The 18,606-nt window shown below is 41.5% G+C and overlaps 1 protein-coding gene across 1 annotated transcript in view; it reads right to left on the reverse strand.

Moving 5' to 3' along the window:
• The window catches only part of STAC (SH3 and cysteine rich domain), a 74,017-nt gene extending 57,853 nt beyond the window's left edge, over positions 1–16,164 (reverse strand). The window contains exon 1 of the mRNA XM_013948135.1: positions 16,048–16,164. Within this exon, the coding sequence (XP_013803589.1) occupies positions 16,048–16,164 (117 nt within the window). The remainder of the gene's footprint in view (positions 1–16,047) is intronic.
• Between the last annotated feature and the right edge of the window lie 2,442 nt (positions 16,165–18,606).

The following is an 18,606-nucleotide window of genomic DNA, read 5'->3' on the forward strand; positions in this document are numbered from 1 at the left end:
AAGCCTGTTTCTAGCAGGGAGGAAAAACACTGAATCTTTCTCCAATTTGCAGCATTTCAAGCTAACTACTCACAAGAACATCTCTCAGAGAATCTTTACTGTAGTTTTCCCAATTTTATCATCCAAATCATGAAAAATCAGATTAGTGGTCCCAAAGTAACATCCGCTGAGTTCACTGTGTTGGGCTCAGTGATTGCCAATTCTTCCTCCTTTGTAAACATGTGCATAAGTAAAAACATATTACAAATCAAACTCAGAAACATTTCAGCCATAACCAAAGCTTGTTGCTTGTTTTATAATTGGGGTGGAAAACATTTTGTCCCTTTGATCTTTCTCCTACCTCACCCAGCAAAAGAGGAGCTGCTGCTCTCAGGAGCAGAGGAAAAGACTGTAAATCCCATATGCTGCCCAATGGCTGTCCTAATATGGGTGGCACCAGCTGCAGGAGATCTTTTATAATTCAGGCTACAGAAGGTGCTTGGTGGAATAACCATCTGCAGACCTGTGTGGTTCCTCTCTCCATACCCTGCTGGGTGATCAAACCTTCTCCATGCTTTCCTCCTGAAACCAGCAGGAAAGCTGGTGAAGGAACTAAGAAGGTTAGGAAAAGCTCTTCTACTTTTTACATCCCCCTGTAACTTTGGGTTTCGAAATGGGTATGTGTTTACAACTTCTGATTTGGTACTTCAGCTTTCACCTCAAGCATCTTGTTGCTAAGCAGCTGGTCATCTCCAGGCTTTGACCCCACTGAGATGAGGCACACGTTGTGGATGTCTCTTGCCTCTTGATGTACAAGGAATTTGGATTGTTATTTCTGAGGTCTCTTCTGGGAATCCCATATTTTGCTGCTCTGTTTGGATATCTCTTTTTCTATTTCAGTTTCTAAATGGAACAGTGATTTCCCTTTGGTAACTCCTGATTTAGTCATTTACTGAGCTTTGCTGCAGTGGAACTGGTACCACCAATTTTGGAGACTGAAAGGCTGGATTTTGGAGTAATGCAAATCCAGGCAGCCTTGCTTTGGTGAATGAAGCTCTGTCGGTATACATCTGCTGAGAATCTTAAAGAATAATAATAATAATAGGGCCTAAGTTTAACTCCTCTTCCCTCTCATGAATAATCTGCAGTGAATGTGATTGCAATTGTAAGATTAGTCATCCTTGACTGTATCTCATGTCTGTCCATCTATGAAGCGTGCATCATTATTTTCCACTGCTGTTCTTATGAGAAATTAAAGCTCAATATGGTCCACTAGGACCTCTGAAAAAAGACATCCTTCTGCTAAAAAGCTCTGGTCCACCTATGGCAATAATTTCCACTAATTTCTTTAATTTATGAGTTTTTCTGCCTTTTTTTTTTTAACAGAGATGTTTTGTAATACTTTAAATGGTAGTATGTCTCTTGAAGCAAATACGGAAATACATCTGGCAGGAAGGCTGATACTAACCAAGAGCAAATTAACATCAGCACCAGATCCCACATACTGTATAATCACATTTGTATTGTCTTAAAACAAAAAGGAAGACTGAGATCCACTGGGAGTTGTTATAGTTAATATTCTGTCAGTGTTTCCACTCCTCTTTATGGGGTTCCAAACTTAGCCTGTTAAAATTGCTTCACAATGAAAACATAGAAGTGCTCGGCTCTACAACAAAGTTATTGTCACTGGGCCAAATTCTAAGGTCTTTGCTCACTGCTAACTCCTGCTGACTCAGTGAGAATAATTCCTGAGTAAAGGCTAGGGATCTGGCTAGATTGCTGTTTTGTTTATTTTGAAATGAAACATTTTTTTTACTGTTTTACACTGTGCATTATAAACAGAGGCTTTCTGCAGCATGAAGAGCCACCTGGCCATATTCTACATGTTGTTATCTGGCTGACTTTATTCATCCCTGTCCAATTCCCCCCTTCTTTTTTTTAAAACCATATCTGTCAATCTCTTCTTCTCCACAACCAAATATAGATAGACCCAGGGGACACCTATTCCTCTGGCTCCTTTTGTCTCTCCCTAGTCACTTGTTTTTAAATTACGCCTGGTGTGACTTAATTCTGCCCAAACTTCTTGCTTAGCTACTGCGCCTTAACTCTGAGATTATTTTACCTCATTTTTTGATTAAAGAAAGAACAGAACAACAGTACCAGAACTTGGGTGCTATATGGGCTGTTGGCTTAAAAAAACTTCTGAACGTGGATCTGAACGTTGCCTTATTTGATCGCACAGATTCCTGCACTCTTCTTTGCTGCTCATCTGAAAACAGAGATCCAGATCTGAATTATACAACTCATTCCCATTTCAGACTTCTCTGTGGGAAGATGATGGTAGGTACTTATTCCTTCAAAAATATTCATTAGGTGTTCATCAGGTCACTTCCTATTTTTCTTATTTACAGCCCCCTTACCTTTCCTTCTTGTGCATACTTTCGCAATCTGGTGGCAAATTTTCTGCCTCCCATCTTCTTTTCATCACTCCTGAAGACTGACACTGTCCAGCCCTGTAAACGCAGCATCTTCCCCATGGCTCTGAGGGGGTCAGAGCATGCAGCCAGCGCGAGCGGCCAGCACTGGCCATGTCCACTCTGACACAATCAGCCCAGCAGGACCCTGGCATCCTGGCCTGGAGCCACCTCACTGCCCTGCTGCTGGGCTTCCCTGCTGCACCTGAGAAGCCGCTGACCTTCCTTCATCTCCTATTTCCAGTTCTGAAGTCCTACAGCAGTTTACAGATACATGACAAATGGTGCATCAATTAAAAACTTTCGCAGTCTCAGTAATATCTTCCTCATGATTCCTTCTGTATCCAGTTATAGTACCTGCCACCGTGTCAGAGATCTATTTATTTCCAGATCGAGTCCAGATCTGGCATGTTTTTCTGGTTAAAGCTCTTTTCAAAATGCAGATGATGGCATGTGTTCATCTTTTCAATACATCAACTCAAGTCACTTTCTAATTTTCAAAAAGTACTTCCAAATAATTTGGAGGAAAATTACTCCTGTAATACCAGATTCCCAGGAACCTGTTACTAGTACAGAAAGTTTCCATCTCAGTCTGTCTTTTGTCTTAGGGCTATTACAACTTAGTGATGCCAAGCAAAAACTACGTTTAGTGTCCTATATAAAGGATAAGCCAAATGTCCACATGAATAGCCTGTTTAACTTGATAATCACAGAATCACTGAGGTTGGAAGGGACCTCTGGAGATCATCTAGTCCAACCCCCCTGCTCAAGCAGGGTCACCTAGAGCACATTGCACAGGATTGCATCCAGGCGCATTTTGAATATCTCCAGAGAAGGAGACTCCACCACCTCTCGGGGCACAATAATATTATCATGTATATGACATACAGTTACTTGACACTTCGTGAAGATGTTTAAAGGTATGACCACTGCATCAAGAAGCTGACAATGTAAATACATAACTTTGGAGACATTAATTTGCAAGAGTTATTATGCAAGAGATTTGTCATGCATTTTTGACCCCTTCTACCTCATGCTAATCCATTTCCTTTGCATTTATTCTAAACCTCCAAGCTGCAAAACATCTTTAGCAAGCTACTGTTTCAAGATCAATCCTGCCAAACAAAACCATTTTATTTTTATCCTCAGCAGTTGGATAACTTTTCTCCTCAAATTACCATTGTCAAAGGTTCAAAATTAAAATGATTGACTGCACTGCAAAAATGTGTTTTTATACTGAGATAGCTTAGTGTAAAAAGAAACAATGTTGTATACAGACTATAACGAACAGAAAGATAGAGAATTTAATGCTATAACTCTTTTGAAAGTACTACAGATTCCTTTTTTCATATTAAGAGATTTTTTTAAGTCCCTCAGAATCCTCTAAATTTAAACTGTTGTCAATGAAAGCCTGCAAAAAAAGCGCTAAACCTCCCCTCTGAGTAGATAATTAAAAAAAAAAAAAAAAAAAAAAGGCCTGTCAGGTTTTCATGAGGTTGTGCTCACTTAACATATGTGGCATATTCAGAATTCATATTTTTGGTGTAGAGAGAGAAAAGAACTTGGTATTGATACACGATACTGGTAGATACTAGTAGAAGTTGTTTTTATGATAGGAAATGGAGGGATCTTGAACCAGTAAAACTCTGTGAAGCGTAGTCTGACAAAAATAATAGCAGTGACTTCAACAGGACCAGCATTTTGCAGCGGGGTACATGGAGGGAGTCAGGCAGGCAGGAGAGCAGGGGAATGGAGGAAGGAAGTGGAGAGGAAAGTCAGGCCAGGACACACCATGCTGCAAGGATTATGAATATGAATCCTATGCAAAAATAATATTTCTATGAAGCGCCTTGGTCTAGTTTAGTCTGCTGTCAGCATAGATGCTGTTTTTGATATCAGTGGCGTGGCACTGATTTATAAGGTGTGTGCCAGATTAGAAGCAGAAATCACAGCCTGACCACTGCTGGACTGAACGGCAAGTGCAGGGTTAAGTGCTGAGGTTTATATCAGTTTTCTCTTGTCGGCTGATTTTTTATATGCAGTGGTGGCTACAAGTACAACTGTGCTGGAGAGATGATATCTCATGGAAAGGAGATTTTTTCAGTGACCCAGGAGCTAGTGGTAAAAACCAAATGATGTTGCCTCAATTGCTGTTTCTGGAATATTGTATTTATTGCAGTGTGCCCCTTACAGTGATGGAAAAAATTAGGTCAGTTTTTCTCATCATGTTTAAAGAAGGTCTGACTTCTTTGTCCTGACAGAGTGACTACTTCTTTTGGACAACATCTCATCACAGCTGAGTTCTCCTCAGAGGTAGATCAGGTAGTTAAAATTTTTGTTTTAAGTCTGACTGTCTTTTTTTGAATCTTTGTGAATAGCTTTTAATTTATCTATATTTGAGTAGGGTTCAAGTAAGTCTATCACACCTGCTCACATTGATTTTAAATTCAGTAACCTCTAAAGAATGATTGGTCCACAACAGATCACCTAATACCGGACAACTCAGGCAAACTAAAATGCAACTGAAAGCATTTCTTTGTGAAGAAAGTAACCAGGGCTTGGTTATAGATAAAAGCGAAAGTGCAAGCTTTGGAATTTGCTTTCTTTCAAGAGTACTTATAGCAGGGACACCAGTATCCACACAGTGTTTATAACTGGTCCCTCCCCCAACAGAAGGACCACCATCCATTTCCTTAGCAGGCAACTTCAAACTTGGCTGAGCTTTCCCCTGGAAGCTTTGCATGTAAAGACAATGTAAAGTTTGGCTCATTGTATTAGAGAGCCTGCTCCCAGATTACAGCATATGGGTGAGAATAGGAACAGAGAGAAGAGAAAGGTAAACATTGGAAGGCAAAAAGCGAGTGAGCTAGCTAGCAAAAAAGTTAACTGTTCATCTGGATCTTTTGGACACCTACGAGAAGGAAGTACATTTGTCATTAGGACTAACTACAGGAGATGGATCTAACTACTGTGAACCTGCCAAAGAGTCCTCTGTGCCCATACTTCATAGAGCTGGTGCATGATTCATCTTGTAGCTACAGTTTAATAGCAGCACTTCACGTTTTGCAGCCTGGATAGGCTCACATTTTTCTCTCTTTTTGTCCTAAGTGCATACTTTCCATTATAGGGCTGGCTGGAAAACAGCAATTCCACTTAGTGAAAAATTTCAAAGTTTGAATGATTTTGTTCTTCATTGACATGAAAAAACAACTGCAGCCTTTCAAAATGTCTTTGAGGGGGCTGTGGGCAGAACAGGGGAAAGTCAGACAGACTAACCTGCCAGGGAAACAAATGACCGGCTTGAGAAAGACACAGGTTCAAGACCTTGCTCCGACAGATTCACAGTGGCGTTCACCCTACTTAAATTCAGGCTCTTAACTTAGCTGTAGCTGCCTACCATAGTCAATAGAAAAAGATTGCTTCTCAGAGAGGCTAACACAGAGCACACAAGGCAGGCTTTTGCTCTAAACCACCTTTGATAAAACAGTCTCAACTTCTGTCTATTTCTGACACAGGGAGGCTGAACTACTAACTGAACTGCCTCAAGTAGGTCTCTAATTGCAGGCCGGGCCATACAATATAACTTATGATGTATTTTCCTCCTCATTTGACTGAAAATTTAATCCAGAACTGGAGAAAGCTTCCTGACAAAAGTTTACATGATCAAGAAAACTCAACACTTCCACAAAAACATAGGTTTTTGACAAATGAAAAAAAACAGCACTTGACAAGCACACATTTCATTGAAACGTTTGTGACCAAAAATCTTTGGGAAACCATTACAAGTCACCTTCCATTTGTTTATGAATATTTTCTTAATTAGATAAATTGAATTAAAAGAGTGTGTGTGAACATAAGTGAGAAATGAGCTGCCTGCACTTATAAATAAGATATACTAAATATACTAAGAGATTTTCTTATAATAAAAAAATGTCTATGCAGGCTCCTTGAGTTGATTTATACCAATCGAGAACTTAACAAAAGGTGCATTTTAAAAATCAGCATGGACCTGAAAGTCTTAACAACTGTATCCTTGACTTAAATAGACAGAAGTCAGTGGCAGTCTGCCAAGTTTACCTTGTTGAATTTTGCCTAATATATTTTGTTGACTTGTGAGAACAGAGGTGCCCAGTCCAAGACCATTTCTCATCCTGCGTATGCACAAAGGCAAGTGAGGCTGGAGCAGGATTTTCAGTTCAATCCCTGGACACTTTGTTTTTGAGGATCTTTACACCTCAGCATTTAAACTGGCTGGGTAAACATTGTCAAATCAGTAATGAATAAGTACATCTACATACATGACGTTTGAGGAGGTGACTTATGTACACCAAGTCAGAATTCTAATTCTCTGATAACAAAAGCTGGTGCCCCCCCCACTGAGCATGAGTAAATTTTGTAAAAGCTGAATGGAGTTAACTGTTGGAGTAATGGAGATGCAAGTCTGGCTCTAAAAGTCTATTCAACAGCATTTGCTCTAACAACCTGTCAGGCTGATTTTGCTCTCTCATCTGAGCTGTGCCTACATAGCCTACATTTCTTTGTCTTGCTCTGAAGAATGAGCTAAGAAAAAAATATCCTAAATGCTGAATTTAATAGCTTTGTGAGTACTGGTTTATAGTATTTTGCTTCTTTCTGAATTAAACCTAATCATTGGTTACAGTATGTCAGCTGCATTTTTGTTTTCTATTCAGAACTGCAGATTGCTAAAATGATCTTTATTAGTAAAGCAATGCATGTGTGGCATTTTAATAAAGCTTTTAAATGGCACTCAGAAAATGATCATTTTCTGTTTCAAGAAAAGAAAACCATTCAAGCTGTCACTGTTACTCACCTAAAGGACTCTGTCTGCAATTCCATATAGGACCTGCAGCCTCCTGCAGCTGGGAAACACCTCTCGCAATTATTAGTGTTACGGCATTTTAAACTGTTTGACCACTTCAGACCCTGAATTGTGACACTTCCATTGGACAGTGCTTAGCATACTACTGTCATCAGTTAAAAACAGATCAGCTAAGAAATGCACTCATAAACAGGAAGACTTCTGCGAGTGCCTAGCATGTTTCTGCAAGAATAGACATAAGAGCCTTGTTTTTTTAAACAGAAGAGCTGCAAGTTATTTGTCATATTTAACTGCTGATGTCAAAGACACAAGAAGTCTTTTTTACATTCAGTGCAAGTATGTTTTAGAAGGTTCCTGAGTTAAATTCTCTGTCAAGGAGCATATACTGTATCAATCGTTCTCCTGAATTAAGGAGAGTTTCCTTGAGAAGAGGCATATGTCAAAGAAAAATCAATGTCAACTTATTTTGGTCATTCATGCAATGATTTGTGATTTTCATTTTCACTGTTGGTCATCTTTGCCAATGAACATGCAAACTTTGCTTATGCTTCAGCTAGAATATAGACATTCACATGCCTGGAAAAGACGGTGCTCATTTAATGTCGAATGGCCGTTTGCCTCTGCAGCTGGAGGTTGTGCAGCACTGAATGCAGAAGTCAAGAATATTCAGCTCACACAACCACATCTGAAAGATAGTCCTCTGTCTGACAAACAGGAGGACAAACTTACCAAATACGAATTCATGGAATCTTTTACCTTTCACGAATATACAGCAAGGGCTTGGGTAGGCAAAAAGAGAAATACTAGTCTGAAAAGGGCAGACTGTGGAGAACAGTCTTGGATCAGGTGATTGTGAGTTACTTTCATTTAAATCAAATTAAGTGTAAGGAAGAAAATGAACCTCTAACCAAAGTTTTGGATTTCAAGAGAATAGCCTTTGATGTGCTAAATTCACTTGAAGGAATTCCAAGCCGTCAACGCTCTCAGCTCCCTGGGTATATATTTTAAGTCACATCACACTTTGGAGTGTGACACAGAGATGCTTGAGCTGGTGCCTGGCTGAACTAACATGTGCACCAAGAGCAGCATGAAGATATTAGCTCTGGTCTAGAAAGCAGCATATCTGTGTAAGCAGGTCACTGTGTCTCAGCTAACGAGTGCTGGCTCACAGCAAGTACTGAGTGCTGATGAACCTGCATGGCTGTGAGTTCTGGACCAGGCTTGGCCTTTGCTACCCTTGAGCTATCAGATCAGAGACATGCTTCACTGATGAAGACAACTGAACAGAAACTCTCAGGTACTTGGATGTGCTTGGATGTGTAGGAGGCATAGAATTTCTTCAAAGCAAGTATGTTAAAACTACCTGGGAACTGAAATAAAAATAAATAAAAAGATTTTGTTTAGAAGTGTGCTCCTGGCAAGCTGCATGAATAGTTACCTAAAAAAAGGATATTGGAAATAAGCAAAGAGTCCACAAAGAACGGTGGGGAGGGGAGGGAGAGAAAGGAAAAGAGAAAGAAAACCCAAGCTGGTGTGCAAAGAAAACTGGACCTTTCAGGCTGAGCTGCTTAGGTCTAACTACACTAATTGCCAAGAAAAGCTAAGTGAGACCTTGCAAAAGTACTGAAGGAAATATCAAAAGATTGATACAGGTTAGGAATAGGAAAAGAGGATATAGGCTGCTGTACACTAGGGATGCTGTAATGGCTGGCTCAGAACCTAACAAACACCTCATCTCAGTTTCCTCAAAGAGCAATGATCCTGGGGACAAAATAATAGGAAAAATAGGAAAGAAGTTGCAGAAATGGAAGATATGATGTTAAAAAAGCAGTTCAGTGTACCTGTTGAGGTGAAAGGGAGAAAAGAAACCAGATAATCTCCATTGCAAAATCTTACTTTCAAAGGGAGAAAAGAAACCAGATAATTACCATTGCAAAATCTTACTTTGCAAGTCTAGGATCAAGTCTTCTTAATAAACTTTATCAAGCTAGAAATGATACACAGGAAAATAAACATCTATGTTTCAAGGGGGAAAAGTGATCCTGCCAACTATAAGGTTGTAAATCAGACCTCAGTGGTGCTTGAAGGAAAGGGCAATTAAAAAAACATTAGTAAAAAGAAAATGGGATACAATGTAACCAGTTTACTAAATGTAAGTAATACAAGACCAGCTACCTTGGAAAAGATGAACAATTTTCTAGACAAAGACAATGTTTAAGGTCAAAAGTAGCTTCTGTCTATTTGAATTTCATTAAAATTGTCCAGTATGGTACCAAATGGGATGAATTACCTAAGATTGAGAAGATGGGGATTAGCGGAGAAGTTACAAGATGGGACAGACAGCAAATTCAATGGAAGATGGTTGCTGCTGAAAGGAGAAATACTAGGCTGAAGGAAAGTTGTTAGTGGTGTTCTTCAAAGAACAACACTGGCCCAGCCTTAGGGCCAGTCTTTTCCGTATTTTTATTACCGAATTTGGTGCAAAGATTAGGAGTGCCAGAAGGCCATTTCCTTCTGACATGAGGGTGGCGGTGCTGTCAAAACTGCAGAGGACCTGGGCTTGAGGGTTGGAATCACAGAAATGTGATGTGGTTCAGCAGTACAAACACAAGCTATTGCACCTGAGACCTGATCCAGCCCGCTCTGGATTGGGGCAGTCTAATTTATCCCACTCGCTGAAAATGACAGAGGAGAAATAGCATGGTGATGCCTGGTAGACCAGAGGGTGACTAGGAGACACTAACAGGATGCAGTAATGACCTTAAAAAAGCATCACGAGCAGAATTTCTGGAAAAAACCCCCGATGTATTAATGCTATTGTACAAGACTTCATGTATAATAAAGTGTACAATTTTGGTCACCTATTTTCAAGAAAGATTATCCAAAATTGAGGCAGGTGCACAGATCTATTATTAGAATGAAATGAAGAATGGAGAGTTAATCCTATGTCAGCCCGCCTTGTTTAGTCTAGGAAATAAAAGACTGGGAAGAGATATAAATGACTACTCCTACCTCCTATATGATGGAGATACGCACAAAGAGTAGAAGAGAGCTTTTTAAGTTAAAGTAACATTATCAAAAGTACAATGTTGCATAAACTAGCCAGAAATAAAATGAGACTCGAATTAGAGGCGGTGGAGTTGGGAGCGGTGCCCCTTAGCCATTAGAACATCCAGATGCTGTTAGAGCCTTTCAGAAGAAGTAATGGTAAAAAACTTTATTTTTTTTTAAGGTTCAACAGGATTACCTTATGAAAGAGAGTACAGGATAACAGACTGTGATGGTAGGACTAGACTGTCTTCCAGCTTTGAAAACAGTTTGTTTTGTTTCAGTGAAAATTTGCATTTTTTAGTAAATCTATTTTTACCACACAAGACTTGAGTCAAGTCATCTTTAGCTGTTGGAAGGTAATAGGCATGTTCTTCATTTTTGATGGCAAGGTGGAAAGTGTGGTTAGAAGAGAATGAACTGATCACATTTCTATTTTGCCTAAGAACTGATGTGCCTAAGAACTGGTTTGGTATACGCATCACAGAGAAAACAATATCAGAGTATTTTAATCAGGATATGAGTAGGTAAGAGAGAAAAGTCAAAATAAACCTAAAGTACAAGAAACAAGTGTGCTGAAGAAATTATTCATAGAGGTAGAATATTACTTTCTTGCTTTTGATGAAATCTTCCTTTACATAATTTGTTCTAACACTTCATCAAAAAGTAACACATAAAAATACTTCTTTCCTTAGTCTTGCCTTCACAGCATGTACTCACCATTTTATGCAGCGGCGTGTAACTAATCTTAAGAGAGCTGGTGTTTTCTTCCCCTTACATTGGATTTGTTAAAGCTGTTTTGATATTCCCTTGAAGACAACTGCAGCAGTAGTTTGCTTACTGGATATTTATCAGTAGCGTGGAGGGTGAAACACTAACTGTACGCCATACTCCCTGCCTTTTTTAAATATTCATTGACCAGTAACCATCTATGGTGCCTCATAAAGTATTAACTCTTTAAGCAAATCTCTGCTTACCTCCATAGCACAAATCCTGCATGATTTAAATCCCATGAAATCCTATTAAAATCCAAAGAGTTTCAAGCTGTTTTCGTTAGTTTTGTACCTAATATTAACACCTGGTTCTGAAACCTCACATCAATAATATTGCTCTATTGGACCAACAGGACAGGAAAAAGTAAGTTCAGTTTTCTTGGCTGATTTGAGGATATATCTAAACAAAGTCTACATCTTGAACTTAAGTGCTGAATCTTTTTTCTTGGCTTACTACTTTTCAGCAACTTCCACTTTATATACTACATACCAGGTCAACCTGGTGCTTGAACAGTTATGCTACATTTTCTGAATTGCCAGAACTGAATTTGAAGATAATTGGCTGCATTTACCTGTGTACTTGCCACTGGCTAGTCAGTGTACAGAAGTGTCAGACTGAGACAGGCTCATTTATTTTGTGATAGTCCAAGTGCCATATTTATTTAGAGGTCTAGTTTCTCATTTTCTAGCTATGCAGCCCACCTAACTGACCTAAGTGTAAGCAATTTGTTGAGCCAACAAATTTGTGGTTCAGAGGAAAACTTTAAAGCTATCACACCCAAATACATGTGACTGCAATATATGACAGTCATAACTGGACTTTATAGAAAGTAGATGGAAATGGGCAAGGTGGTGAAAGATCACTTGGCCTTCACAGCTGTCCACTGGTATCTACAGATAAGTAACTTGTACATGACAGATTGCCTGCAATGGCATGGACTTGATACCCCAGTGGCTCTTCTGTGCTGTATGAGAGACAACCTGACAAGCGTTTAATATACTTGAAATGAAACAGTAACAGCCTGAAGATTAGCGGTGCTGACCAACCCTGCTGATATTAACTGAAACATCACAGAAGCTCAGACCCCTCTAGAACTTAAAAATGGGAATGGTATTTTCTAAGGCGTTCACCTCTACCACCTGTGAATGCTCCCAGCTGTTATTCAAAGTACAGCAGCAGTGACTTGACTCACTACTAGTGAAATCAGCAGATGGGCTCTTTCCTTTTCATATAGAAATGTCAATTGAGTATAAGAAGGATAAAGCTTACAGGGTTACATGACAACTATGCTGAATTGTAAAGAAATATTACCAGGTGTGGGAATCTTTTCTTTAGGTTCAACCATATGACCCAAATTTTATTTTTTTATTAAATTCCAAGGTACCTTCACATAAGAGGCATCAGGAATAAGAGCTGATTGCTGTTAGTAGATTTCTGCTATATTGCTAACTTAGTGATTGTACAAGTGTGCAGTGTGTCTTTAATTGCTACCACTAGGAAGAAATCTCCCCTTAGGATTCATTAACTAATGACTTCCTCCCTTGCTGAGAAGAAAATCTACAAAATTCTTCCACAAACTGGTCATTTGCCTTCTTGGAAGACAGGCATGAAGGACCCATAGCTATGGGAGCCATAATCACAAACATATGCACATAATAGAATTAGCAATTACATGCATGTATATGGTACCCTTATAAAGTTCTTCTCCTAATATACCTTAAATATCTACTCAAGTAGTAGATAGGTGTTAAGTAAATGTTTTGGGGAGCTGACAAATTAATTTAATAAATTAATTATTAGTTTTGCATCATTCCTAAATTCATGCTGTGGGGGTTTTAACACAGCAGCAGTATATATACTGCTACAGGAAGACCTAGTTACAGTGTTTGCTGCACTTTGGACACCTATTTGAAATCATATTAATGAGATAATACACCAGGGGTGTTGCATGTAAAGTGCCTGAGGACACACAATCCAAAAGACACATTCACATTATATGACACTACATATACCACACCACAAGGAACATGCAAATACATTCTACAAATGCATTTGTGGTTTCCTGCTAGGGCCCAGACAATGTGGCATATTAAAAGTGCATTTGAATTTCTTCATTCTGAACAGTTGCACTGAAGTACTGGCATTGAGGTGCTGATGAGGGGAATTGCGTACATGAGGACCTAGTCGCTCAGCTTTCAGCATCTGAGTTTGCTCACCTGTAAGCACGTTCCTGATCTGTAGGTAGAGGTGGTACGAGACTTTGGTGTTTATTATGAGTGAGAGGCATTACTGTGGAAGGGGTGTGTGACTAAAGCATGAGAGTCATGCTTTATGGTCTTCCAAATTTCAGCTACTTAACAGCCTGAAGTTCTACCTCTCAAACTCATGCTAGTCAGGAATTGCAATATGTCCTCCATGTCGTCTCCTGAGTGCAGTCTGGAGTGTGCAAGCTTGGACACGTTTCCTGGACTTTGGTACCGTAAGGGATTACATGCCACAGTTGTCCATGATTACGCAGGAAGTAAGACCGTGCTACATTAGTTCTACATTAGTTCTTCATAGTTTTCTTTCTGCTGAAATGCATCCAGAGCATTTTGAAGGTTGCTACTATCCATATTGTTTCTATTCCTATATTTGGAGTCATAATAGCATTTTGGCACAGAAACATAGTAACTAGATACTGCATAAACTCTTCTGCAGTAACTGCAGCGGACAGGGGCTTGTTCCCCTATGCTATGGAGAGGTACCAGAGGAGGCTGAGTCCTCTATGAATGACAGGATAGCTCCCTCAGCAGGGGCACTGTGAGATAAAAGCTTGCATGCAGGCCCTTGGCACAGACAGACTTATGCATGTGTCAAAGTCTCTAGCTTCTGAAGCACATCAATTCCCTTGGAAAAAAATAGCACAAACAATATCTTTATAAAATTACTGAGAATTCCTCCATCCTCCTGTTTGCAAGACAAAAAACCAAATGTAATCTCACTATGCCAGTGATCAGAAGCCTCTTTTGACTCCATCTATTGAAATGACAATATAGCATGCTTTCTGATCATATTTGCAGTCCTAAAATGTAGATACACAGATTATATATTTACTGAAAACATCTGTATGCAAATAATGGCATCAACTGATCTGCACAGACAGTCACAGCTTTTGCCTGTTCCCCTGAACCACTTCAAATGCTCACAAGACTGGCAAATCTGATGATAAAAACATTTGATTATAAAGCAGTGAATAATCTCTTTCTTTTTTGCCAGATGTGCCTAATTCCTATTGTTGTCCTTGTGATTGCCTCGGATGCACAAGCAGCCAAAAGGAATCTTGCACGCTGCACTTCGCTTTCTCTTATTTTAGGAGTCCTGTTGGCCAATGCATGCTGGACACAGCACTTGGTGAGCCAGTGGGGAAGTCCCTCAAGCACACCGTTGCAGTCTGATGATGAGAATGGTACCTTGAGCACCGTAATCATGTACCGGGCAGGGGGCGAGGGTCGCAGCAGAGGGAGCGCATGGCCCCGGGCACAGGCCAGCACACGTGAGAAGATGCTGTTGGCCATATGGTGGAGGCTCCACTCACTTCTGGGACCTCACCAGAGGGTTGGTCTTCCCGATGGCCAAATAACAATACAGCAACTCCAGGGAAGTGTGCTCTTGTGGGGGATTTAAGGTACTGATGCACCAGATCCTTTGGGGATCCGAGGTTAAGTAAATAACCCTTTTACTTGTCATTTCCCATTATCAAGGAATAGTGTAGCAATGTCCCAGTAGAGCTGAATGTGTATAGTGAATAGTGGATGCTATTGATGCTGTGAGACCTCTTTTCTTTTAAAGAGACTGTTTCACACAGGGAATACCTTAGCTCTCTTCCTTGGAGTATAGCATCTAAAAAAAGATCCCGAACCCCATGTCAGAACTCTACCCACACAGACAGATTATTGCAATTCATTCTACAGAAACCTCGTTATAACTCAGAATAATGTAGATTCTTCCTATGTTAGACTCAGGCAGCCAGTGCCTTTAAACTAGAGGCAATACGAGCCATCTCTGTCAAGCAGCTGTTTAGTTCACACAGTAGTTCCTAAGGCACTGCCAGCTGTAAGCTCCTAGTGACAAACACCTCCCTATTTCCATGTTTGCACAGCACATAGCATCACTAGGAATATGGTCCACGGGATGGGCTGTCAGATGCTATCATGACATTGATATGTAAAAGTACATTATCCAGGTAAGCTACAAAGAGCATTCATTCTGAAAGGTTACTTTTCTCCTTTTACCTCTCTCTCTTTTCCAAGTCACATACTATCTGGCAGAAAAACTTTTCATATGCAAGTCAATTAAAAATTTAGAGGCCACGCCATTTAAGCTGGATGTTGGCTTTCAGTAAGGTAAATTGAACCACATTTAATAATTAATAAGTAAATAAGAGGCTAGGAAAAAAGATCCTTTCTTGAGTGGTGAATATAAGGATTCTTGTGCCAAAACTGTCACTAATATCCTGTTTCAACTGCTGGCTTGTTAAACAGTGAAAGTTCACTGATGGGTCTGCCGAGAAGGTGAGGCAGGTGAAACACCCCAATCCCCCCAGACAAAATTCTCTTCTCTGAGATGGTGATAGCTAAAAATATCAATTGAAATCAATCCCCTCCCTGACTCTCCCCTTCCCCTCCCACCCCCTGTAATACGGAGGAGAAAACACAGACAAAAATCCTCAAACAACAACATCTCAAAAGCCAGGTTTTTTCCCAGTTCAGACCCCTGAGCTGCCCAGGTGACCAGCAAGCGTTCAGAAGTATGACTGTCAATTTGGAGATGGCTTACAGCAGTCTATTTCAGACCCTGCCACAGGGCTCCAAATAAAAATCAAAGCAACACATCTCTTTTTAAAGCAAAGAAAGATGGGGGGAAAAAAAGAAAATCTTGTTCTCTGAATACCTTTGATTCCTGGCTGGTGGTTGATGCCGGAGAGGGGGGCTGCTCTGTGCTCTCCACTTCGTGCTCTTTCTCCACACTCTCCACGCTGACTTCAGTCGCGCTGCTCGGGGGAATCATTTTACCTCTGAAACACTGTTCCTATCGGGAAAAGAGCTACAGACCTTTCTCCCTTTGCTCGATTTAACGTCCTCTCTCTTCTCTGCTCTTCTAGAGCAAATGAACTTCGATCATGCTGTTTCACTATATTTGCCAGACTGGAATTCTCTGGATTTTCTTTTTTTCCCTTCTCCTCCTCCTCCTCCCCCTCTCCTCTTCCTCTCCCTCCTCCCTCCCCCTGCAATTCTATGCAATTCTGCTGCAAGGGGAGCAAGTTGCTGCTGGCGCGGCAGGTCGGTTGTGTGCCTGCCTCTGCGTTTTCCCCGTGCTCCTTCCCTCCGCGCGAAGCCCAGAGGCGCTGAGCGGAGTCGTGCCTGGCAGCCCCGCAGCCAGGCGGGAGTGAACCCAAGCAGCAAGCCCGAGCCACTCGCACGCACGGGTCACCGGAGGGAGGAGTTGTATTGCTAATGCCTTGAATAGCTTTGTAGGAGCATGTGCTGTCATAGTAGTGAAAGGAAGTACTGCGCGCATGCACACACACATGCACGCGCAGAGGCATGCGGCATGCATGAGGTTTGCAAGCGTTTTACCGTTTAATCAGGCTGAGGGCATCAGAGTTTGAAGTGCAGCTTTACATTCTTACAGGTCTGATGTTTTCCCAAAGGACTCTGGAAACACAGGAGAAATCAGAGTGTTCCCTCACTTTGTGCTCAAAAAAGATTGCTAAAAATGATAGCCACCCGATGTTTCTAAAGCACAAACACCCCCCAAACTCTTGCTAACAAGTGATACGAAACAGTTGCAGAAAAGTCACCTGCCGCTCCACATGCTCTTCCCTCCCCAAAGCACACCTAAGCGCGGGCAGGGGAGCGCCGCTTGGAGCGAGGAGCACGCACGCGACCGGGGTCCCCCGGAGCTGCACGAATCCTTTACCTGCAGGTTGCCATAGCGATCGCGCTCCATCAGGATCGCACTCCATCAGGCAGCGAGGGAGCCCGAGTGGCCGGCGAGAAGGGCCTGCCGGCTTCCCCGAGCGCCGTGGCTGCTGCCGCGGCGCCGGCGAGGACGCGGCACCCGGTGGTCAGGCTTGGGGCCACAGGCTGATCGGCTGAAGGTCAGCACAACTTTGCGGGCTGACTTGGCTCTCGCCCAAGTTTGCCACTGATTTAAATCCACCACAAAGGTGCACGTCATCTCTCTTCCCTGCTGACTTAAGGCGCACAGTGTGAGCAGTTAAATGGACGCGCTCCTCACCAGATGTACGCTTTGCAGAGTGGGAGCTGCTCCATGCAGCTGGAGGAGATGCCTCTTTGCCTTTCACTTAAAGAAAAAAATATAAGAGCGACCCAAACATGGTTTTCCAATAAGTTGCACTTATGTTCTGAAAAGTGCAGAGGAAAAAATTCTTGCTTTATAGATGTATACTGCTGTATATTTGTGGGTGATTTGCTGAGTTTGGAGCCAGAGGAGAGTTTTAGTAGCTCAGGAGAGAGTACCAGGCCCCCTTTGGCCCCATCCCTTAGAAACACTGTTGCTGCCTGTGGCTGCCTTGCAGGCCCTCCCCACCCCAAATAATCCATGGGTGAAAGGGAAGGCAGGATTTCAAGACAGTAGGAGCTGTACGGATAAAAAACAGAGCAGAAATTGTCCTGCAGCCTCTGTATTCTTTGTAACTATGCAGAAGCCAGGAAAACACTCAGCTTTTCTTTGAATCCCCAGTGAATTTTCAGGATTGGCAGTCAGATGGGGGAAGAAAAGCTTTTTTTTCCCTCTGAGATAGAGCATATAAGATAGTGAAGTCTTTACCAGACGACAACATGAAATGCCGCAATGCTATTTGCGCAGGCACTTCAGAGCAAAAGCGCATCTTAGGTGTCTGCCAGCACAACCCTTTATTTGGCTTGCAGTCACTAACACCATTACAGGGATCAAAACAAGAACACCGGTCACTTGTTGAGGCAGCTTCAATGACAGCTGAGATTGAAGCAAGGTAATACAGAGCCGAGAGTGGCAGATTTGGCAGGTGAGTGAAAGAATTGATTTGCAAGGGTTTGATTTTTAAAAGAGAGCAGAATCTTAGACAGTTTCTGTCTGAGCCAGAGGAATTCCCAGCTGCAAATCTCACTTCTTCCACCTAGCAAGAGAGATTTAGGTGCTGCCGTAAAACCAGCCTGTTACCAATGAGCAAGGACTGCTCAGACTCACAGTTTGGGGGAATTAAGGCAGCTGTGGGCAACGGAGGTCTTGGTGGGGCTGTAGTGCTTGAATGCTCCAGCTGGGGCAATGGTATCCTTCCTGATGGTCCTGCCTAGTGCACCATAGTTGGGGGACAGGGCACTGGGTCTGCCTGCTGCAAGGACTATTCTGTAAGTCCAACAATGTGAGAAATATTTTTTTTCCAGTTCCTCAGGAGAGTTTTGAACCAGTGTTTCATGGTAAGAGGTTCAAACACATCTTCCAATG

Source organism: Apteryx mantelli, chromosome 2 (assembly GCF_036417845.1).
Source record: "Apteryx mantelli isolate bAptMan1 chromosome 2, bAptMan1.hap1, whole genome shotgun sequence".
NCBI classification, from domain to species: Eukaryota; Metazoa; Chordata; class Aves; order Apterygiformes; family Apterygidae; genus Apteryx; species Apteryx mantelli.